Genomic DNA, 18060 nt, shown 5'->3' on the forward strand with positions numbered 1-18060 from the left:
GTGCAGAGCACTGTACTAAGCGCTTGGGAAGTACAAATTGGCAACATAGAGAGACGGTCCCTACCCAACATTGGGCTCATCTGCTGTGTGAGCTTGGGCAGGTCTCTGGGCTTCAGTTACCTCTTCTGTAAAATGGGGGATTAAGACTGTGAGCCTCATGCGGGACAGGGATTGTGTCCAACCGGATTAACTTGTATCCACCCCGGTGCTTGGCATACAAGCACTGACTTGACTGGACGTTGGGCAAGTCACTTCACTTCTCTGTGCCTCAGTTCCCTCATCTGTAAAATGGGGATGAAGACTGTGAGCCCCCTGAGGGACAACCTGATCACCTTGTAACCTCCCCAGCACTTAGAACGGTGCTTGGCACATAGTAAGCGCTTAATAAATGCCATCATTATTATTATTATTATTACTCTCTGTGCCTCAGTTCCCTCATCTGTAAAATGGGGATGAAGACTGGGAGCCCCACGTGGGACAACCTGATCACCTTGTCACCTCCCCAGCGCTTAGAACGGTGCTTGGCACATAGTAAGCGCTTAATAAATGCCATCATTATTATTATTATTACTCTCTGTGCCTCAGTGACCACATCTGTAAAATGGGGGTGAAGACTGTGAGCCCCCCGAGGGACAACCTAATCACCCTGTAACCTCCCCAGTGCTTAGAACAGTGCTTGGCACATAGTAAGCACTTAATAAATGCCATCATCATTATTATTATTACTACTCTCTGTGCCTCAGGTCCCTCATCTGTAAAATAGGGATGAAGACTGTGAGCCCCACGAGGGACAACCTGATCACCCTGTAACTTCCCCAGCGCTTGGAACAGTGCTTGGCACATAGTAAGCGCTTAATAAATGCCATCATTATTATTATTATTACTCTCTGTGCCTGTTACCTCATCCATAAAGTGGGGATTAAGACTGTGAGCCCCCCGAGGGACAACCTGATCATCTTGTAACCTCCCCAGCGCTTAGAACAGTGCTTGGCACATAGTAAGCGCTTAATAAATGCCATCGTTATTATTATTATTATTATTATTATTATTACAGTAAGCGCTTAACAAGTGCCATCATTATTAACGGGCACCTGCAGGAAGCCGTGACAGCGGCCCTCTCCGGGTGGTTAGGGACGGACCCCAGATCACCACTGGCTTCTCCCCTCCCTAGTATTCCCTCTTGGCACCTCTCACGTTAGCAAGAGAAGCAGCGTGGTGCAGTGGAAAGAGCCCGGGCTTTGGAGTCAGAGGTCACGGGTTCAAATCCCGGCTCCACCAATTGTCTGCTGGGTGACTTTGGGCAAGCCACTTCACTTCTCTGGGCCTCAGTTCCCTCATCTGTCAAATGGGGATGAAGACTGTGAGCCGCCCGTGGGACAACCTGATCACCTTGTAACCTCCCCAGCGCTTAGAACAGTGCTTTGCACATAGTAAGCGCTTAATAAATGCCATCATTATTATTATCAATTTTACTCTCCAAACGCGTAGTATAGTGCTTTGCACACAGTATGCGCCCATAAGCGCTTAGTACAGTGCAAGCGCTTAGTATAGTGCTCTGCACACAGTAAGCGCTCAATAAATACGATTGATGATAAACATGACTGGATGAATGAGTGAACTTCCCTCGATTCGGACCGCAAGGAGGGACCCTGGTTGAGACCAGAGGCCCGATTGATCGATTGATTGATTCATTCATTCACTCAGTCATATTTATTGAGCGCTTACTGTTTTGCAGAGCACTGTACTAAGCGCTTGGGAAGTACAAGTTGGCCACATATAGAGACGGTCCCTACCCGACAGCGGGCTCACAGTCTAGAAGGAGGAGACAGACAACAGAACAGAACATATTAACGAAATAAAATAAATAGAATAAATATGTACAAGTAAAATAAATAAATGATGATGATGTAATAAATACTTTATTTATTATTTATTTAGAGTAATATTTAGAGTAACAAATACGTACTAAGCACTTGGGAAGTCCAAGTTGGCAACATCTAGAGACGGTCCCTACCCAACAGCGGGCTCACAGTCTGGAAGGGAGAGACAGACAACAAAACAAATTAACAAAATAAAATAAATAGAATAAATATGTACAAGTAAAATAAATAGAGTAATAAATATGTACTAAGCACTTGGGAAGTCCAAGTTGGCAACATCTAGAGACAGTCCCTACCCAACAGCGGGCTCACAGTCTGGCGGGGGGTGGGGGGGAAGACAACAAAACAAAACAAATTAACGAAATAAATAGAATAAATATGTACAAGTAAAGTAGAGTAATAAATATGTACTAAGCACTTGGGAAGTCCAAGTTGGCAACATAATAATAATAATAATGGCATTTATTAAGCGCTTACTATGTGCAAAGCACTGTTCTAAGCACTGGGGAGGTTACAAGGTGATGAGGTTGTCCCATGGGGGGCTCACAGTCTTAATCCCCATTTTACAGATGAGGGAACTGAGGCACGGAGAAGTGAAGTGACTTGCCCAAAGTTACACAGTGGACTAGTGGAGAAGCCGGGATTTGAACCCATGACCTCTGACTCCAAAGCCCGGGCTCTTTCCACCGAGCCAAGACAGTCCCTACCCAACAGCAGGCTCACAGTCTAGAAGGGGGAGAAATCAATCAATCAATCAATCGTATTTAATCAATCAATCAATCGTATTTATTGAGCGCTTACTGTGTGCAGAGCACTGTACTAAGCGCTTGGGAAGTACAAGTTGGCAACACATAGAGACAGTCCCTACCCAACAGTGGGCTCACAGTCTGAAAGGGGGAGACAGAGAACAAAACCAAACATACTAACAAAATAAAATAAATAGAATAGATATGTACAAGTAAAATAAATAGAGTAATAAATCTGTACAAACATATATACATATATACAGGTGCTGTGGGGAAGGGAAGGAGGTAAGATGGGGGGGATGGAGAGGGGGACGAGGGGGAGAGGAAGGAAGGGGCTCAGTCTGGGAAGGCCTCCTGCAGGAGGTCTTTCAATCAATCAATCAGTCAATCAATCGTATTTATTGAGTGCTTACTATGTGCAGAGCACTGTACTAAGCGCTTGGGAAGTACAAATTGGCATCACATAGAGACAGTCCCTACCCAACAGTGGGCTCACAGTCTAAAAGACTTTCTTTTATTTATTGTCTTTCAATCAATCAATTAATCAATCAATCGTATTTATTGAGCGCTTACTGTGTGCAGAGCACGGTACTAAGCGCTTGGGAAGTACAAGTTGGCAGCATATAGAGACGGTCCCTACCCGGAGAAAGACAGCAAAACCAAACAAATTGACGAAATAAAATAAATAGAATAAATATGTACAAGTAAAATAAATAAATAGAGTAATAAATACGCACTAAGTACGTGGGAGATTGATCGATGGATTGTCCCCCGACCCCCCCGGGCCGTTTCGTTCCCATGGCAGGGAGACTTCGCGGCCGCGGCGTCCAACCTCCAGACGTGCCTGTCGGCCCTGGGCCGAGCGCTGCCCACTTCGCGGCTGGATCTGGCCTGCGGCCTCTCGTGGAACGTGATCCGCTACAGCCTCCAGAAGCTGGGGCTGGTGCGCTGGCTGCTGAGGAGGACTTCCCGGCGGCGGCGGCCGGCCTCGGCCGCGGCCGGCGGCTTCGAGGACGAAGCCAAGACCAGCGCCCGGGACGCGGCCCTGGCCTATCACAAGCTCCACCAGCTCCATCTCACAGGTAAAGGGCACCCCCGGCCCCCGTCTCCGATAATAAGAATAATATAATAATAGACTGTAAGCTCGTTGTGGGCAGGGAATGCGTCTGGTCTATAATAATAATAATGATGGTATTTGTTAAGCGCTTACTGTGTGCAAAGCACTGTTCTAAGCGCTGGCGGGGGATACAAGGTGATCAAGTTGTCCCACGTGGGGCTCACAGTCTTCATCCCCGTTTTACAGATGAGGGAACTGAGGCCTAGAGAAGCTAAGTGACTTGCCCAAGGTCACACAGCAGACAAGTGGCGGAGCCGGGATTTGAACCCATGACCTCGGACTCCAAAGCCCGGGCTCTTTCCACTGAGCCACGCTGCTTCTCTAATAATAATAATAATAATAATAATCACGGTGCTTAGAATAATTAGAGAATAGAGAAGCAGCGTGGCTCAGTGGAAAGAGCCCGGGCTTTGGAGTCAGAGGTCGCGGGTTCAAATCCCGGCTCCGCCAACTGTCAGCTGGGTGACTTTGGGCAAGTCACTTCACTTCTCCGGGCCTCAGTTCCCTCATCTGGAAAATGGGGATGAAGACTGTGAGCCCCCGTGGGACAACCGGATCACTTTGTAACCTTCCCGCGCTTAGAACAGTGCTTTGCACATAGTAATAATAATAATAATGGCATTTATTAAGCGCTTACTATGTGCAAAGCACTGTTCTAAGCACTGGGGGGGATACAAGGTGATCAGGTTGTCCCACAGGGGGCTCACAGTCTTCGTCCCCATTTGACAGATGAGATAACTGAGGCCCGGAGAAGTGAAGTGACTTGCCCAAACTCACACAGCGGACAAGTGGCGGAGCTGGGGTTTGAACCCATGACCCCTGGGTAACCCATAGTAAGCGCTTAATAAATGCCATCATTATTATTATTATTATTATTATTAATTAGAATATTAGAGTTAGAATAATTAGAATATCTAGTCTATTTTATTATACCTGTCCTATTTATTTTATTATATCTGTCCTATTTATTTTATTATATCTATTCTGTTTATTTTATTTTGTTAGTATGTTTGGTTTTGTTCTCTGTCTCCCCCTTCTAGACTGTGAGCCCGCTGTTGGGTAGGGACTGTCTCTACATGTTGCCGACTTGCACTTCCCAAGCGCTTAGTACAGTGCTCGGCACACAGTAAGCGCTCAATAAATCCGATTGATTGATTACTTGTTAAGCACTGACTATGTGCCGAGCACTGTTCTAAGCACTGGGGAACGTAGAAGTTAATCGGGTCGGATGTAGTCCCTGTCCCCCGTCGGGCTCGCGCTCTTACTTACTGTGTGCAGAGCACTGTACTAAGCGCTTAATAAATATGATTGATTGATTAATTGCCATTGTACAGATGAAGTGACTGAGGCCCAGAGAAGTTAAGTGACTTGCCCAAGGTCACACAACAGACATGTGGCCGAGCCAGGTTTAGGATCCAGGCCCTTCTGACTCCCAGCCCGGTGCTCCCCACTAAGCCGCACTGCTTATTGTGGTCTCCCAAGCGCTTAGTACAGTGCTCTGCACCCAGTAAGCGCTCAAGAAATGTGATTGAGAAGCAGCGTGGCTCAGTGGAAAGAGCCCGGGCTTTGGAGTCAGAGGTCTTGGGTTCGAATCCCAGCTCCGCCACGTGTCTGCTGTGTGACCATGGGTAAGTCACTTAACTTCTCTGAGCCTCAGTTCCCTCATCTGGAAAATGGGGATTGACTGTGAGCCCCACGTGGGACAACCTGATCACGTTGTATCCCCCCCAGCGCTTAGAACAGTGCTTTGCACATAGTAAGCGCTTAACAAATACCGCCATCATCATTATTATTAAGTGCTTAGTACAGTGCTCTGCACACAGTAAGCGCTCAATAAATATGATTGATGATTGATGGAAATGCAGGCTGGAGAAGCAGCGTGGCTCAATGGAAAGAGCCCAGGCTTTGGAGTCGGAGGTCAGGGGTTCAAATTCCGGCTCCGCCAATTGTCAGCTGAGTGACTTTGGGCAAGTCACTTCACTTCTCTGGGCCTCACTTACCTCATCTGTAAAATGGGGATTAAGACTGTGAGCCCTCTGTGGGGCAACCTGATCACCTTGTAACCTCCCCAGTGCTTAGAACAGTGCTTTGCACATAGTAAGCGCTTAATAAATGCCATTAAAAAAAAAAAAATCGTGGGCTCGATCCCCGCCCCCCGACCGGGGCCCTTTCTCCTCTCCCGTTTGGGGGCCGGGCATTAGCGTGGCTCGGTGGAAAGAGCCCGGGCTTTGGAGTCAGAGGTCGTGGGTTCAAATCCCGGCTCTGCCAATAGCCAGCTGTGTGACTTTGGGCAAGTCGCTTAACTTCTCTGGGCCTCAGTTCCCTCATCTGGAAAATGGGGATTGACTGTGAGCTCCCCGTGGGGCAACCTGATCACCGTGTAACCTCCCCAGCGCTTAGAACAGTGCTTTGCACATAGTAAGCGCTTAATAAATGCTATTATTATTATTATTATTATTATTTCTACCGGAGGCCCAATCTCTGGGACGTTTTTCTGTCGTATGACCCCCCCACAACCCGAGGTTGGCGTGCGCCTGACAGAGAGAGGGGCAGGAAGACCGAGGCCACATGAGGGGCCCTTTGGGATGGTCGGGTGCCACTCGAACGCCGCCGCGTGTCCCCGTGAGGACCGGGCGGTTGGCGTGCCGGCCCCAGGGGGGTGGTCCGGGTGCTCCTCTGGGCAATAATAATAATAAATAATGATGGCATTTGTTAAGCGCTTACTATGTGCAAAGCACTGTTCTAAGCGCCGGGGAGGATACAAGGTAATCAGGTTGTCATCATCATCATCAATCGTATTTATTGAGTGCTTACTGTGTGCAGAGCACTGTACTAAGCGCTCGGGAAGTCCAAGTTGGCAACATCTAGAGACAGTCCCTACCCAGCAGTGGGCTCACAGTCTAAAAGGGGGAGACAGGGAACAAAACCAAACATACTAACAAAATAAAATAAATAGATATGTACAAGTAAAATAAATAGAGTAATAAATCTGTACAAACATATATACATATATACAGGTGCTGTGGGGAAGGGAAGGAGGTAAGATGGGGGGGATGGAGAGGGGGGCGAGGGGGAGAGGAAGGAAGGGGCTGAGTGTGGGAAGGCCTCCTGGAGGAGGTGAGCTCTCAGTAGGGCCTTGAAGGGAGGAAGAGAGCTAGCTTGGCGGATGGGCAGAGGGATTGGGGGCATTCCAGGCCTGGGGGATGACGTGGGCCGGGGGTCGATGGCGGGACAGGCGAGAACGAGGTACGGTGAGGGGATTAGCGGCGGAGGAGCGGAGGGTGCGGGCTCCTGGTCTTCATCCCCATTTGACAGATGAGGGAACTGAGGCTCAGAGAAGTGAAGTGACTTGCCCAAGGTCACACAGCAGACGTGTGGCGGAGCCGGGATTCGAACCCCTGACCTCTGACTCCAAAGCCCGGGCTCTTTCCACTGAGCCACGCTGCTTCTCACGCAAGGAGGGCAAAGGCCGGGGGCGAGCCGCCGGGCGGGCCTCCCCACCGTGCCCCCCCGTCTGTATGGTCTGTGTGCAGGGAAGCTCCCGGCGGGCTCCGCCTGCTCCGGTCTGCACATGGCCCTGTGCGCCGTGAACCTGGCCGAGTGCGCCGAGGAGCAGATCCCGCCCAGCACGCTCGTCGAAATCCACCTGACGGCCGCCGTGGGCCTCAAGACCCGCTGCGGAGGAAAGCTGGGCTTCCTGGCCGTGAGTACCCCGCGGGGGGCCCCCGATCCCGGCGGAGAGGCCGGGCCGTCACTGGCCTCTGCCGGGCCGCCGGGCTGGCCTCCCTCCTAAACGAGACTGACACCTCCCCTCCCCGCCGTCTCTCCTCAGGGGTGACGGGGCGAATGAAGTGGTTTGGAAAGGACTCGGGATTATTGGTTTTATTCCCCCTCCTAAACGAGAGTGACGCCTCCCCTCCCCGCCGTCTCTCCTCAGGGGTGACGGGGCGAATGAAGTGGTGTGGAAAGGACTCGGGGCTCGGGATTTTTCGTTTTATTCCCCCTCCTAAACGACAGTGACGCCTCCCCTCCCCGCCGTCTCTCCTCAGGGGTGACGGGGCGAATGAAGTGGTTTGGAAAGGACTCGGGGCTTGGGATTTTTGGTTTTATTCCCCCTCCTAAACGAGACTGATGTCTCCCCTCCCTGCCGTCTCTCCTCAGGTGACGGGGCGAATGAAGTGGTTTGGAAAGGACTCGGGGCTCGGGATTTTTGGTTTTATTCCCCCTCCTAAACGACAGTGATGCCTCCCCTCCCCGCCGTCTCTCCTCAAGGGTGACGGGGCGAATGAAGTGGTTTGGAAAGGACTCGGGGCTCGGGATTTTTGGTTTTATTCCCCCTCCTAAACGAGACTGACGCCTCCCCTCCCCACCGTCTCTCCTCAGGGGTGACGGGGCGAATGAACTGGTTTGGAAAGGACTCGGGGCTTGGGATTTTTGGTTTTATTCCCCCTCCTAAACGAGACTGATGTCTCCCCTCCCTGCCATCTCTCCTCAGGTGATGGGGCGAATGAAGTGGTTTGGAAAGGACTCGGGGCTCGGGATTTTTGGTTTTATCCCCCCTCCTAAACAAGAGTGACGCCTCCCCTCCCCGCCATCTCTCCTCAGGGGTGATGGGGCGAATGAAGTGGTTTGGAAAGGACTCGGGATATTTGGTTTTATTCCCCCTCCTAAACGAGAGTGACGCCTCCCCTCCCCGCCGTCTCTCCTCAGGGGTGACGGGGCGAATGAAGTGGTTTGGAAAGGACTCGGGGCTCGGGATTTTTGGTTTTATTCCCCCTCTTAAATGAGAGTGACGCCTCCCCTCCCCGCCGTCTCTCCTCAGGGGTGACGGGGCGAATGAAGTGGTTTGGAAAGGACTCGGGGCTCGGGATTTTTGGTTTTATTCCCCCTCTTAAATGAGAGTGACGCCTCCCCTCCCCGCCGTCTCTCCTCAGGGGTGACGGGGCGAATGAACTGGTTTGGAAAGGACCCCGGGCTCGGGATTTTTGGTTTTATCTTTTTTAAGGCAGTATTTGTTAAGCTCTTACTATGATGATGATGATGATGGCGTTTATTAAGCGCTTACTCTGTGCACAGCACTGTTCTAAGCGCTGGGGGGATACAAGGTGATCAGGTTGTCCCACGGGGGGCTCACAGTCAATCCCCATTTTACAGATGAGGGAACTGAGGCCTAGAGAAGTGAAGTGACCTGCCCAAAGTCACACAGCTGACAGTTGGCAGAGCCAGGACTTGAACCCATGACCACTGATTCCACTGAGCCACGCTGCTTCTCACAATGCACAATCTTACTATGCACCAGGCACTGTATTACTACTACTAATAATGATGATGGCATCTGTTAAGCGCTTACTATGCGCAGAGCACTGTCCTAAGCGCTGGGGGGGATACTAGGTGATCAAGTTGCCCCACATGGGGCTCACAGTCTTCATCCCCATTTTCCAGATGAGGCAGCTGAGGCTCAGAGAAGTTAAGTGACTTGCCCAAGGTCACACAGCAGTCATGGCGCAGTGGAAAGAGCTCAGGCTTTGGAGTCGGAGGTCATGGGTTCAAATCCCGGCTCCACCAATTGTCAGCTGGGTGACTGGGCAAGTCGCTTCGCTTCTCTGTGCTTCAGTGACTGCATCTGTAAAATGGGGATTAAGACTGTGAGCCCCCCCATGGGACAACCTGATCGCCTCGTAACCTCCCCAGCGCTTAGTACGGTGCTTTGCACACAGTAAGCGCTTAATAAATGCCATTGTTATTATTATTATTATTATGTGGCGGAGTCGGGATTTGAACCCGTGACCTCTGACTCCAATGCCCGTGCTTTTTCCACTGAGCCACGCTGCTTCTCTAAGTGCTGACTCGATACGAGCTCATCAGCCCCGTCCCACATAGGGCTCGCCGTAATCCCCATTTTCCAGATGAGGGAACTGAGGCCCAGAGAAGTGAAGTGACTTGCCCAGGGTCACACAGCTGATGCGTGGCGGAGCCGGGATTAGAACCCATTGATTCCCAGGCCTGGGCTGTAGCCACTGGGCCACGCTGCTTCCCTGAAGCATATATATATATTGCCAACTTGTACTTCCCAAGCGCTTAGTACAGTGCTCTGCACACAGTAAGCGCTCAATAAATACGATTGATTGATGGATTGAAGGCTTTCCTAAAGACTTTTGGGAATGTTAGCTGTTGGAGCAGGCGCTGTCCTGTTGAAAAGGCTCCCCTAGACCCTGGGCCTGTTGGCTTTCTCCCCCTTCGGTCCTGAGGGGAGTGAGAGAGGCTCTCGCCTTCATCTTCTAGACTGTGGGTAGGGACCGTCTCTAGATGTTGCCCACTTGGACTTCCCAAGCGCTTAGTACAGTGCTCTGCACGCAGTAAGCGCTCAATAAACACGATTGAATGAATGAGTGAATCCGGACTCTGCTCCGGCCGCCGTCGGGCTGCTGGGCCAGGCCCGGTGGACTCAGGAGGGGCGAGAAGCGGCGTAGCTCAGTGGAGAAGCAGCGTGGCTCAGTGGAAAGAGCCCGGGCTTTGAAGCCAGAGGTCACGGGTTCAAATCCCGGCTCCACCAGTTGTCAGTTGTGTGACTTTGGGCAAGTCACTTCACTTCTCTCGTGGCTCAGTGGAAAGAGCCTGGGCTTTGGAGTCAAAGGTCATGGGTTCGAATTGCGGCTCCGCCACACGTCTGCTGTGTGATCTTGGCAAGTCGCTTAACTTCTCCGAGCCTCAGTTACCTCATCTGTAAAATGGAGATTGACTGTGAGCCCCACGTGGGACAACCTGATCACCTTGTATCCCCTCCAGCGCTTAGAACGGGGCTTTGCACATAGTAAGCGCTTAACAAATGCCAACATCATTATTATTATTATTCTCTGGGCCTCGGTTCCCTCATCTGGAAAATGGGGGTGAAGACCGTGAGGCCCCGCGGGACAACCTGATCACCTTGTCACCTCCCCAGCGCACATAGTAAGCGCTTAATAAATGCTATTAAAAAAAAAAAAAGAAGTCCGCAGTTCCGCTGTGAATCGGATGGTTGAGTGCATCCCCTCTCCGCCGCTGTCCCGCCCTGCTGACCGTGGGTGGGGTCTTTCCCGGCGCTCCCGGCCGGGGCGTGAGGATCCGTCGTGTCCCGCGATCCCGGCGTCTTCTCTCCTCCCTCCCTCCGTCCTTCTCCCAGAGCTACTTCCTCGGGCGGGCGCAGAGCCTGTGCGGGCCGGAACGCTGCGCCGTCCCCGACTCCCTGCGCTGGCTGTGCCACCCCCTCGGCCAGAAGTTCTTCGTGGAGAGGAGCTGGTCGGTGACGGCGGCCGCCGAGGAGAGCCTCTTCTGCTCACAGAGGAACCCAGGTGAGAGCGGGCGGGCGGGCGGCCACCCCACCGCCAGCCAGGGGGCCCGTGGTACTTACTGAGCGCCTGCTGAGGACGGCTGGGGCGCGGGCGAGTCGTTCCTGTTCGGGGTTGGGGGCGGGTGCCCGCTTAGCCCGTTCCCGGGCCTAGATTTGGCCCTGTCGGCTCGCCCCTCCGCCTTAGTTTCTCCCCCCAGGAAATTGGGCCGCGTAGCTGTCCGCCGTTGCACCACATAGCAACCCTAAGGCTGGGGAAGCAGTGTGGCTCAGTGGAGAGAGCCCGGGCTTTGGAGTCAGAAGTCATGGGTTCAAATCCAGCTGTGTGACTTTGGGCATCTCACTTCACTTCTCTGGGCCTCAGTTCCCTCTCCTGGAAAATGGGGATTAAGACTGTGAGCCCCCCCGTGGGACAACCTGATCACTTTGTAAACTCCCCAGCGCTTAGAACAGTGCTTTGCACGTAGTAAGCACATAGTAAGCGCTTAATAAATGCCATTATTATTATTATTATTATTATTATTATTATTATTATTATTAAGGCCCCCCCTCACGCAGAGTCCAGTGGCTTTGCTTAGGCTGGGCCCCTCCCTCAGTGCATTCATACTGTCGGGCCTCCCCTGCAAGTCAGCGGGATCACCAGATGGTTGGGCCCCCCGCTTGCCATCCGGCAGGAGGGCATTGCCAAAGCGGCTGAGCTACGGGAATCGGGCGCTCGTTAGCCGCGCGAAAATCTGGCCGAGAGGCCTACCCTTAATAATAATAATAATAATAATAATGGGATTTATTAAGCGCTTACTATGTGCAAAGCACCGTTCTAAGCGCTGGGGAGGTAACAAGGTAATCAGGTTGTCCCACAGGGGGCTCACAGTGTTAATCCCCATTTTACTGATGAGGGAACTGAGGCTCAGAGAAGTTAAGTGACTTGCCCAAGGTCACACAGCAGACATGTGGCGGAGCCGGGATTCGAACCCATGACCTCTGACTCCAAAGCCCGGGCTCTTTCCACTGAGCCATGCTGCTTCCCTTCTAGAGCGGAAGCCCCATCTGGGTAGGAGACACCTCTCAGGCTTCTGTTGTACTTCCCCAAGCGCGTGGCACCATTCATTCATTCGTTCATTCATTGTCGTATTTATTGAGCGCTTACTGTGTGCAGAGCACTGGACTAAGCGCTTGGGAAGTCCAGGTTGGCAACATCTTGAGACGGTCCCTACCCAGCAACAGGCTCACAGTCTAGAAGGGGGAGACGGAGAACAAAGCAAAACAGATTAACAAAATAAGATAAATAGAATAAATATGTACAAATAAGATAAATAAATAGAATAATGAATATGTACACACATATATACATATATACAGGTGCTGTGGGGAGGGGAAGAAGAGGAAGGAGGGGGCTCAGTCTGGGAAGGCCTCCTGGAGGAGGTGAGCTCTCAGTAGGGCCTTGAAGCCCTACCAGAGAAGCAGCGTGGCCCAGTGGAAAGAGCCCGGGCTTTGGAGTCAGAGGTCATGGGTTCAAATGCCGCCTTCGCCAATTGTCAGCTGGGTGACTTTGGGCAAGTCACTTCACTTCTCTGGGCCTCAGTTCCCTCATCTGGAAAATGGGGATGAAGACTGTGAGCCCCCCCCGTGGGTCAACCTGATCAACTTGTGACCTCCCCAGCGCTTAGAACAGTGCTTTGCACATAATAATAATAATGATAATAATAATAATGTTGGTATTTGTTAAGCGCTTACTACTATTTATTTATTAAGCAAATGCTATCATTATTATTATAATTATTACCAATCAATCAATCGGATTTATTGAGCACCTACTGTGTGCAGAGCACTGTACTAAGTGCTTGGGAAGTACAAGTTGGCAACATACAGAGACGGTCCCTACCCAACAGTGGGCTCACAGTCTAGAAGAATAATAATAATGGGATTTATTAAGCGCTTACTATGTGCAAAGCACTGTTCTAAGCGCTGGGGAGGTTCCAAGGTGACCAGGTTGTCCCACGGGGGCTCACAATCTTAATCCCCGTTTTACAGATGAGGTAACTGAGGCCCAGAGAAGTTAAGTGACTTGCCCAAAATCACACAGCTGACAATTGGCGGAGCTGGGATTTGAACCCATGACCTCTGACTCCAAAGCCCGGGCTCTTTTCCACTGAGCCACGCTGCTTCTGCCAGTAAGCAGATTCCACTGCTGCTTTTTCTGCTACTCTCCTTCTCATTCATTCATTTGGTCGTATTTTTTGAGCATTTACTGTGTGCAAAGCACTGTACTAAGTGCTCAGGAGAGGACAGGATACAACAAACGCCCAGTAAGCGCTCAATAAATGCGATTGAACGACTGACCAGACAGACACATTTTCTGCCCACGATCTCAGCAGAAGCTTGAGGCGTATCAGTAAGAGAACCTCGACCTTTTGACTCTCTCTGTGACTCTCCTTCTCATTCATCCATTCGGTCGTATTTATTGAGCGCTTACTGTGCGCAAAGCACTGAACTAAGTGCTCGGGAGAGGACAGGATACAACAAGCGCCCAGTAAGCGCTCAATAAATGCGACTGAACGAATGACCAGACAGGCACACATTCTCTGCCCACGATCTCAGCAGGTGCTTTGGTGGCGTTTCAGTAAGAGAACCTCGACCTTTTGACTCTCTCTGTGACTCTCCTTCTCGTTCATTCGTTCGGTCGTATTTATTGAGCACTTACTGTGTGCAAAGAACTGAACTAAGTGTTCAGGAGAGGACAGGATACAACAAATGCCCAGTAAGCGCTCAATAAATGCGACTGAACGAATGACCAGACAGGCACACATTCTCTGCCCACGATCTCAGCAGGTGCTTTGGTGGCGTTTCAGTAAGAGAACCTCAACCTTTTGACTCTCTCTGTGACTCTCCTTCTTGTTCATTCATTCGGTTGTATTTATTGAGCACTTACTGTGTGCAAAGAACTGAACTAAAAGTGCACAGGAGAGGACAGGATACAACAAACACCCAGTAAGTGCTCAATAAATGCGACTGAACGTCTGACCAGACAGAGACACATTCTCTGCCCACGATCTCAGCAGGTGCTTTGGTGGCGTTTCAGTAAGAGAACCTCGACCTTTTGACTCTCTCTGTGACTCCTCGTTCATTCATTCGGTTGTATTTATTGAGCACTTACTGTGTGCAAAGCACTGAACTAAGTGCTTGGGAGAGGACAGGATACAACAAATGCCCAGTAAGCGCTCAATAAATGCGATTGAACGACTGACAGACACATTCTCTGCCCACGATCTCAGCAGGTGCTTTGGTGGCGTTTCAGTAAGAGAACCTCGACCTTTTGACTCTCTCTGTGACTCTCCTTCTCGTTCATTCATTCGGTCGTATTTATTGAGCGCTTACTGTGTGCAAAGAACTGAACTAAGTGCTCAAGAGAGGACTGAATACAACAAACACCCAGTAAGCGCTCAATAAATGCGTGTGAACGACTGACCAGACAGACACACAGTCTCTGCCCACGATCTCAGCAGGTGCTTTGGTGGCGTTTCAGTAAGAGAACCTCGACCTTTTGACTCTCTCTGTGACTCTCCTTCTCGTTCATTCATTTGGTCGTATTTATTGAACGCTTACTGTGCGCAAAGCACTGAACTAAGTGCTCGGGAGAGGACAGGATACAACAAACGCCCAGTAAGCGCTCAATAAATGCGACTGAACGACTGACCAGGCAGACACACATTCTCTGCCCACGATCTCAGCAGGTGCTTTGGTGGCGTATCAGTAAGAGAACCTCGACCTTTTGACTCTCTCTGTGGCTATCCTTCTCGTTCATTCATTCGGTCGTATTTATTGGGCGCTCACCTCACCCTTTTGACTCTCTTCCAGCCGACCCTATCGCTCAGATCCACCAGGCCTTCTGCAAGAACGTCCTAGAGAGAGCCGTGGACTCCTTGGTGAAGCCCCAGGTCAAGAAAGGGGTCACTGAGCCGGAGGAGGAGCCGTGGTACGTGCTGCCGCAATCGCCCCGCGATCGGTGGCTATTGGGGTGCTACTCTTCCAACCTTATCTAAATATGTTTGGTTTTGTTCTCGGTCTCCCCCTTCTAGACTGTGAGCCCGCTGTTGGGTAGGGACCGTCTCTAGATGTTGCCAACTTGTACTTCCCAAGCGCTTAGTACAGTGCTGTGCACACAGGAAGCGCTCAATAAATACGATTGATTGGTTGGTACCAAGATAACCGGCTAACAGGCCGGTTAGCTCAGCTGGTTAGAGTGTGGTGCTAATAACGCCAAAGTCGCGGGTTCGATCCCTGTACGGGCCACAAGTTACTTTTCTTCTAAAAAAAAAAAATAAATTATGGCATTTGTTAAGCGCTTGCTATGTGCAAAGCACTGTTCTAAGTGCCGGGGGGTGGGGGCGAATACAAGGTGATCAGGTTGCCCCGCGTGGGGCTCACAGTCATCATCCCCATTTTCCAGATGAGGTAACTGAGGCTCCGAGAAGTTAAGTGACTTGTCCAAGGTCACACGGCAGACATGTGGGGGAGCCGGGATTCGAACCCCTGACCTCTGACTCCAAAGCCCGGGCTCTTTCCACTGAGCCACGCTGCTTCTCTGCTTCTCTGCTTCTAGACCGTGAGCCCACTGTTGGGTAGGGACCGTCTCTCTATGTTGCCAACTTGGACTTCCCAAGCGCTCTGCACACAGTAAGCGCTCAATAAATACGATTGATGGATTACCCCGGTTTCTGTTCCTCCAGTTCTTGCGGCATATTTTGTTTTTAATTTGGGGTGAGACACAAAGGAAACTGTGTGGGGAGCGTCACGACTCCCCTGGTCCAACCAGTCAGTGGTGTTTCTTTTTAATGGTCTCAGGAGAAGCAGCGTGGCTCAGTGGAAAGAGCCCGGGCTTGGGAGTCAGAGGTCAGGGGTTCAAATCCCGACGCTGCCACGTGTCCGCTGTGTGACTTTGGGCAAGTCACTTAACTGTGCCTCAGTTCCCTCATCTGTGAAATGGCAAACAAGACTGCGAACCCCACGTGGGACAACCTGATTACCTTTTATCCCCCCCCCCAGCGCTTAGAATAATAATAATAATAATGATGATGTTGGTATTTGTTAAGTGCTTACTATGTGCCAGCACTGTTCTAAGCCCTGGGGGAGATGCAGGGTAATCAGGTTGTCCCACGTGGGGCTCACAGTCTTCATCCCCATTTGACAGGTGAGGTAACTGAGGCACAGAGAAGTGAAGTGACTTGCCCAAAGTCACCCAGCTGACAAGTGGCGGACCTGGGATTAGAACCCATGACCTCTGACTCCAAAGCCCACGTTCTTGCCACTAAGCCACGCTGCTTCCCCAGTAGTGCTTGGCACATTGTAAGTGCTTAACAAATGCCATTGTCATTATTATTAAGCACTTACTATGAGCCAGGCACTGTTCTAAGCGCTGGGGTAGAGACAAATTAATCAGGTTCATTCATTCATTCATTCAATCGTATTTATTGAGTGCTTACAGTGTGCAGAGCACTGTACTAAGCGCTGGGGACGGTTGGGTATGGTCCCTAACCCACATGGGGCTCACAGTCTTAATCCCCATTTGACAGATGAGGTAACTGAGGCACAGAGAAGTGAAGCGACTTGCCCAAAGTCACCCAGCTGACAAGTGGCGGAGCCGGGGTTGGAACCCATGACCTCCGACCCCCAAGCCCGCGTTCTTGCCACTAAGCCAAGCTGCTTCCCCAGTAGTCCTTGGCACATAGTAAGTGCTTAACAAATGCCATTGTCATTATTATTAAGCACTTACTATGAGCCAGGCACTGTTCTAAGCACTGGGGTCGACACAAATTAATCAGATTCATTCATTCAGTCGTACTTATTGAGTGCTTACTGTGTGCAGAGCACTGTACTAAGCGCTTAGGAAGTCCAAGTTGGCAACATCTAGAGACAGTCCCTACCCAACAGCGGGCTCGCAGTCTAAAAGGGGGAGACAGAGAACAAAACCAAACATACTAACAAAATAAAATAAATAGAATAGATATGTACAAGTAAAATAAGTAAATAAATAGATTAGTAAATATGCACAAACATATATACATATATACAGGTGCTGTGGGGAAGGGAGCCTTCTGTGCCCGTCGGTGGCCACCTGGGTCTCCCCCAGCTCCTCCTCCGTGCTCTGCGGGCAGCTTCATTCATTCAATTGTATTTATTGAGCGCTTACTGTGTGCAGAGCACTGTACTAAGCGCTTGGGAAGTCCAAGTTGGCAACATCTAGAGACGGTCCCTACCCAACAGCGGGCTCCCAGTCTAGAAGGGGGAGACAGACAATGAAACAAAACATGTAAACCAAATAAAATAAATAGAATAAATATGTACAAGTAAAATAAATAGAGTAACAAATTTGTACAAACATATATACATATATACAGATGCTGTGGGGCAGGGAAGGAGGTAAGGCGGGGGGAGGGGGAGAGGAAGGAGGGGGCTCAGTCAGTAGTTCTGTGAATTTTTCCAACAAGGCTGATAACCTGCTAACAGTCCATGTTAGGGGTGCGGTGAGGGGTGAGCTTCCACCGTGGGAGTGGGAAACCTGGGGATTCTCCCTTAAATCCCGCTTTCCAAAGAACCGACGGCGGTTGATTCTCCTCCCCTGTGTTTTCAGCGAGTTTTCCAGCGCCTTGGACTATCTGAAGTTACTGAACGCTTTCGCGGACTCGGTGGGAATGGAGACCCCCGCTTTCACCCACAGCTCCGTGCCGAAGTCAGCCCCGGGTGAGTGCCTTGGGGCTCCGGCCCCTCGGGCCTCGTGGACTGTATTTTATTTATTTTATTTTGTTAGTATGTTTGGTTTTGTTGTCTGTCTCCCCTTTTAGACTGTGAGCCCACTGTTGGGTAGGGACTGTCTCTAGATGTTGCCAACTTGGACTTCCCAAGCGCTTAGTACAGTGCTCTGCACACAGTAAGCGCTCAATAAATACGATTGATGATGATGATGATGATGACTGTAATGGCCCCCCGTCCTTCGCG

The 18060-nt window shown here is 50.6% G+C and overlaps 1 protein-coding gene and 1 non-coding gene across 2 annotated transcripts in view; both read left to right on the forward strand.

The window, feature by feature from the left end:
• Window positions 1-18060, forward strand: part of SREBF2 (sterol regulatory element binding transcription factor 2) — a 71428-nt gene that overhangs the window by 39250 nt on the left and 14118 nt on the right. Inside the window, exons 10-14 of the mRNA XM_038756193.1 lie at window positions 3432-3708; window positions 7277-7446; window positions 10903-11071; window positions 14923-15040; window positions 17696-17805. Of these exons, the coding sequence (XP_038612121.1) occupies window positions 3432-3708; window positions 7277-7446; window positions 10903-11071; window positions 14923-15040; window positions 17696-17805 (844 nt within the window). The remainder of the gene's footprint in view (window positions 1-3431; window positions 3709-7276; window positions 7447-10902; window positions 11072-14922; window positions 15041-17695; window positions 17806-18060) is intronic.
• Window positions 15284-15357, forward strand: TRNAI-AAU. The gene has a single exon. It is a non-coding gene; the product is annotated as a tRNA-Ile (tRNA).

This window comes from Tachyglossus aculeatus, chromosome 14, assembly GCF_015852505.1.
Source record: "Tachyglossus aculeatus isolate mTacAcu1 chromosome 14, mTacAcu1.pri, whole genome shotgun sequence".
NCBI classification, from domain to species: domain Eukaryota; kingdom Metazoa; phylum Chordata; class Mammalia; order Monotremata; family Tachyglossidae; genus Tachyglossus; species Tachyglossus aculeatus.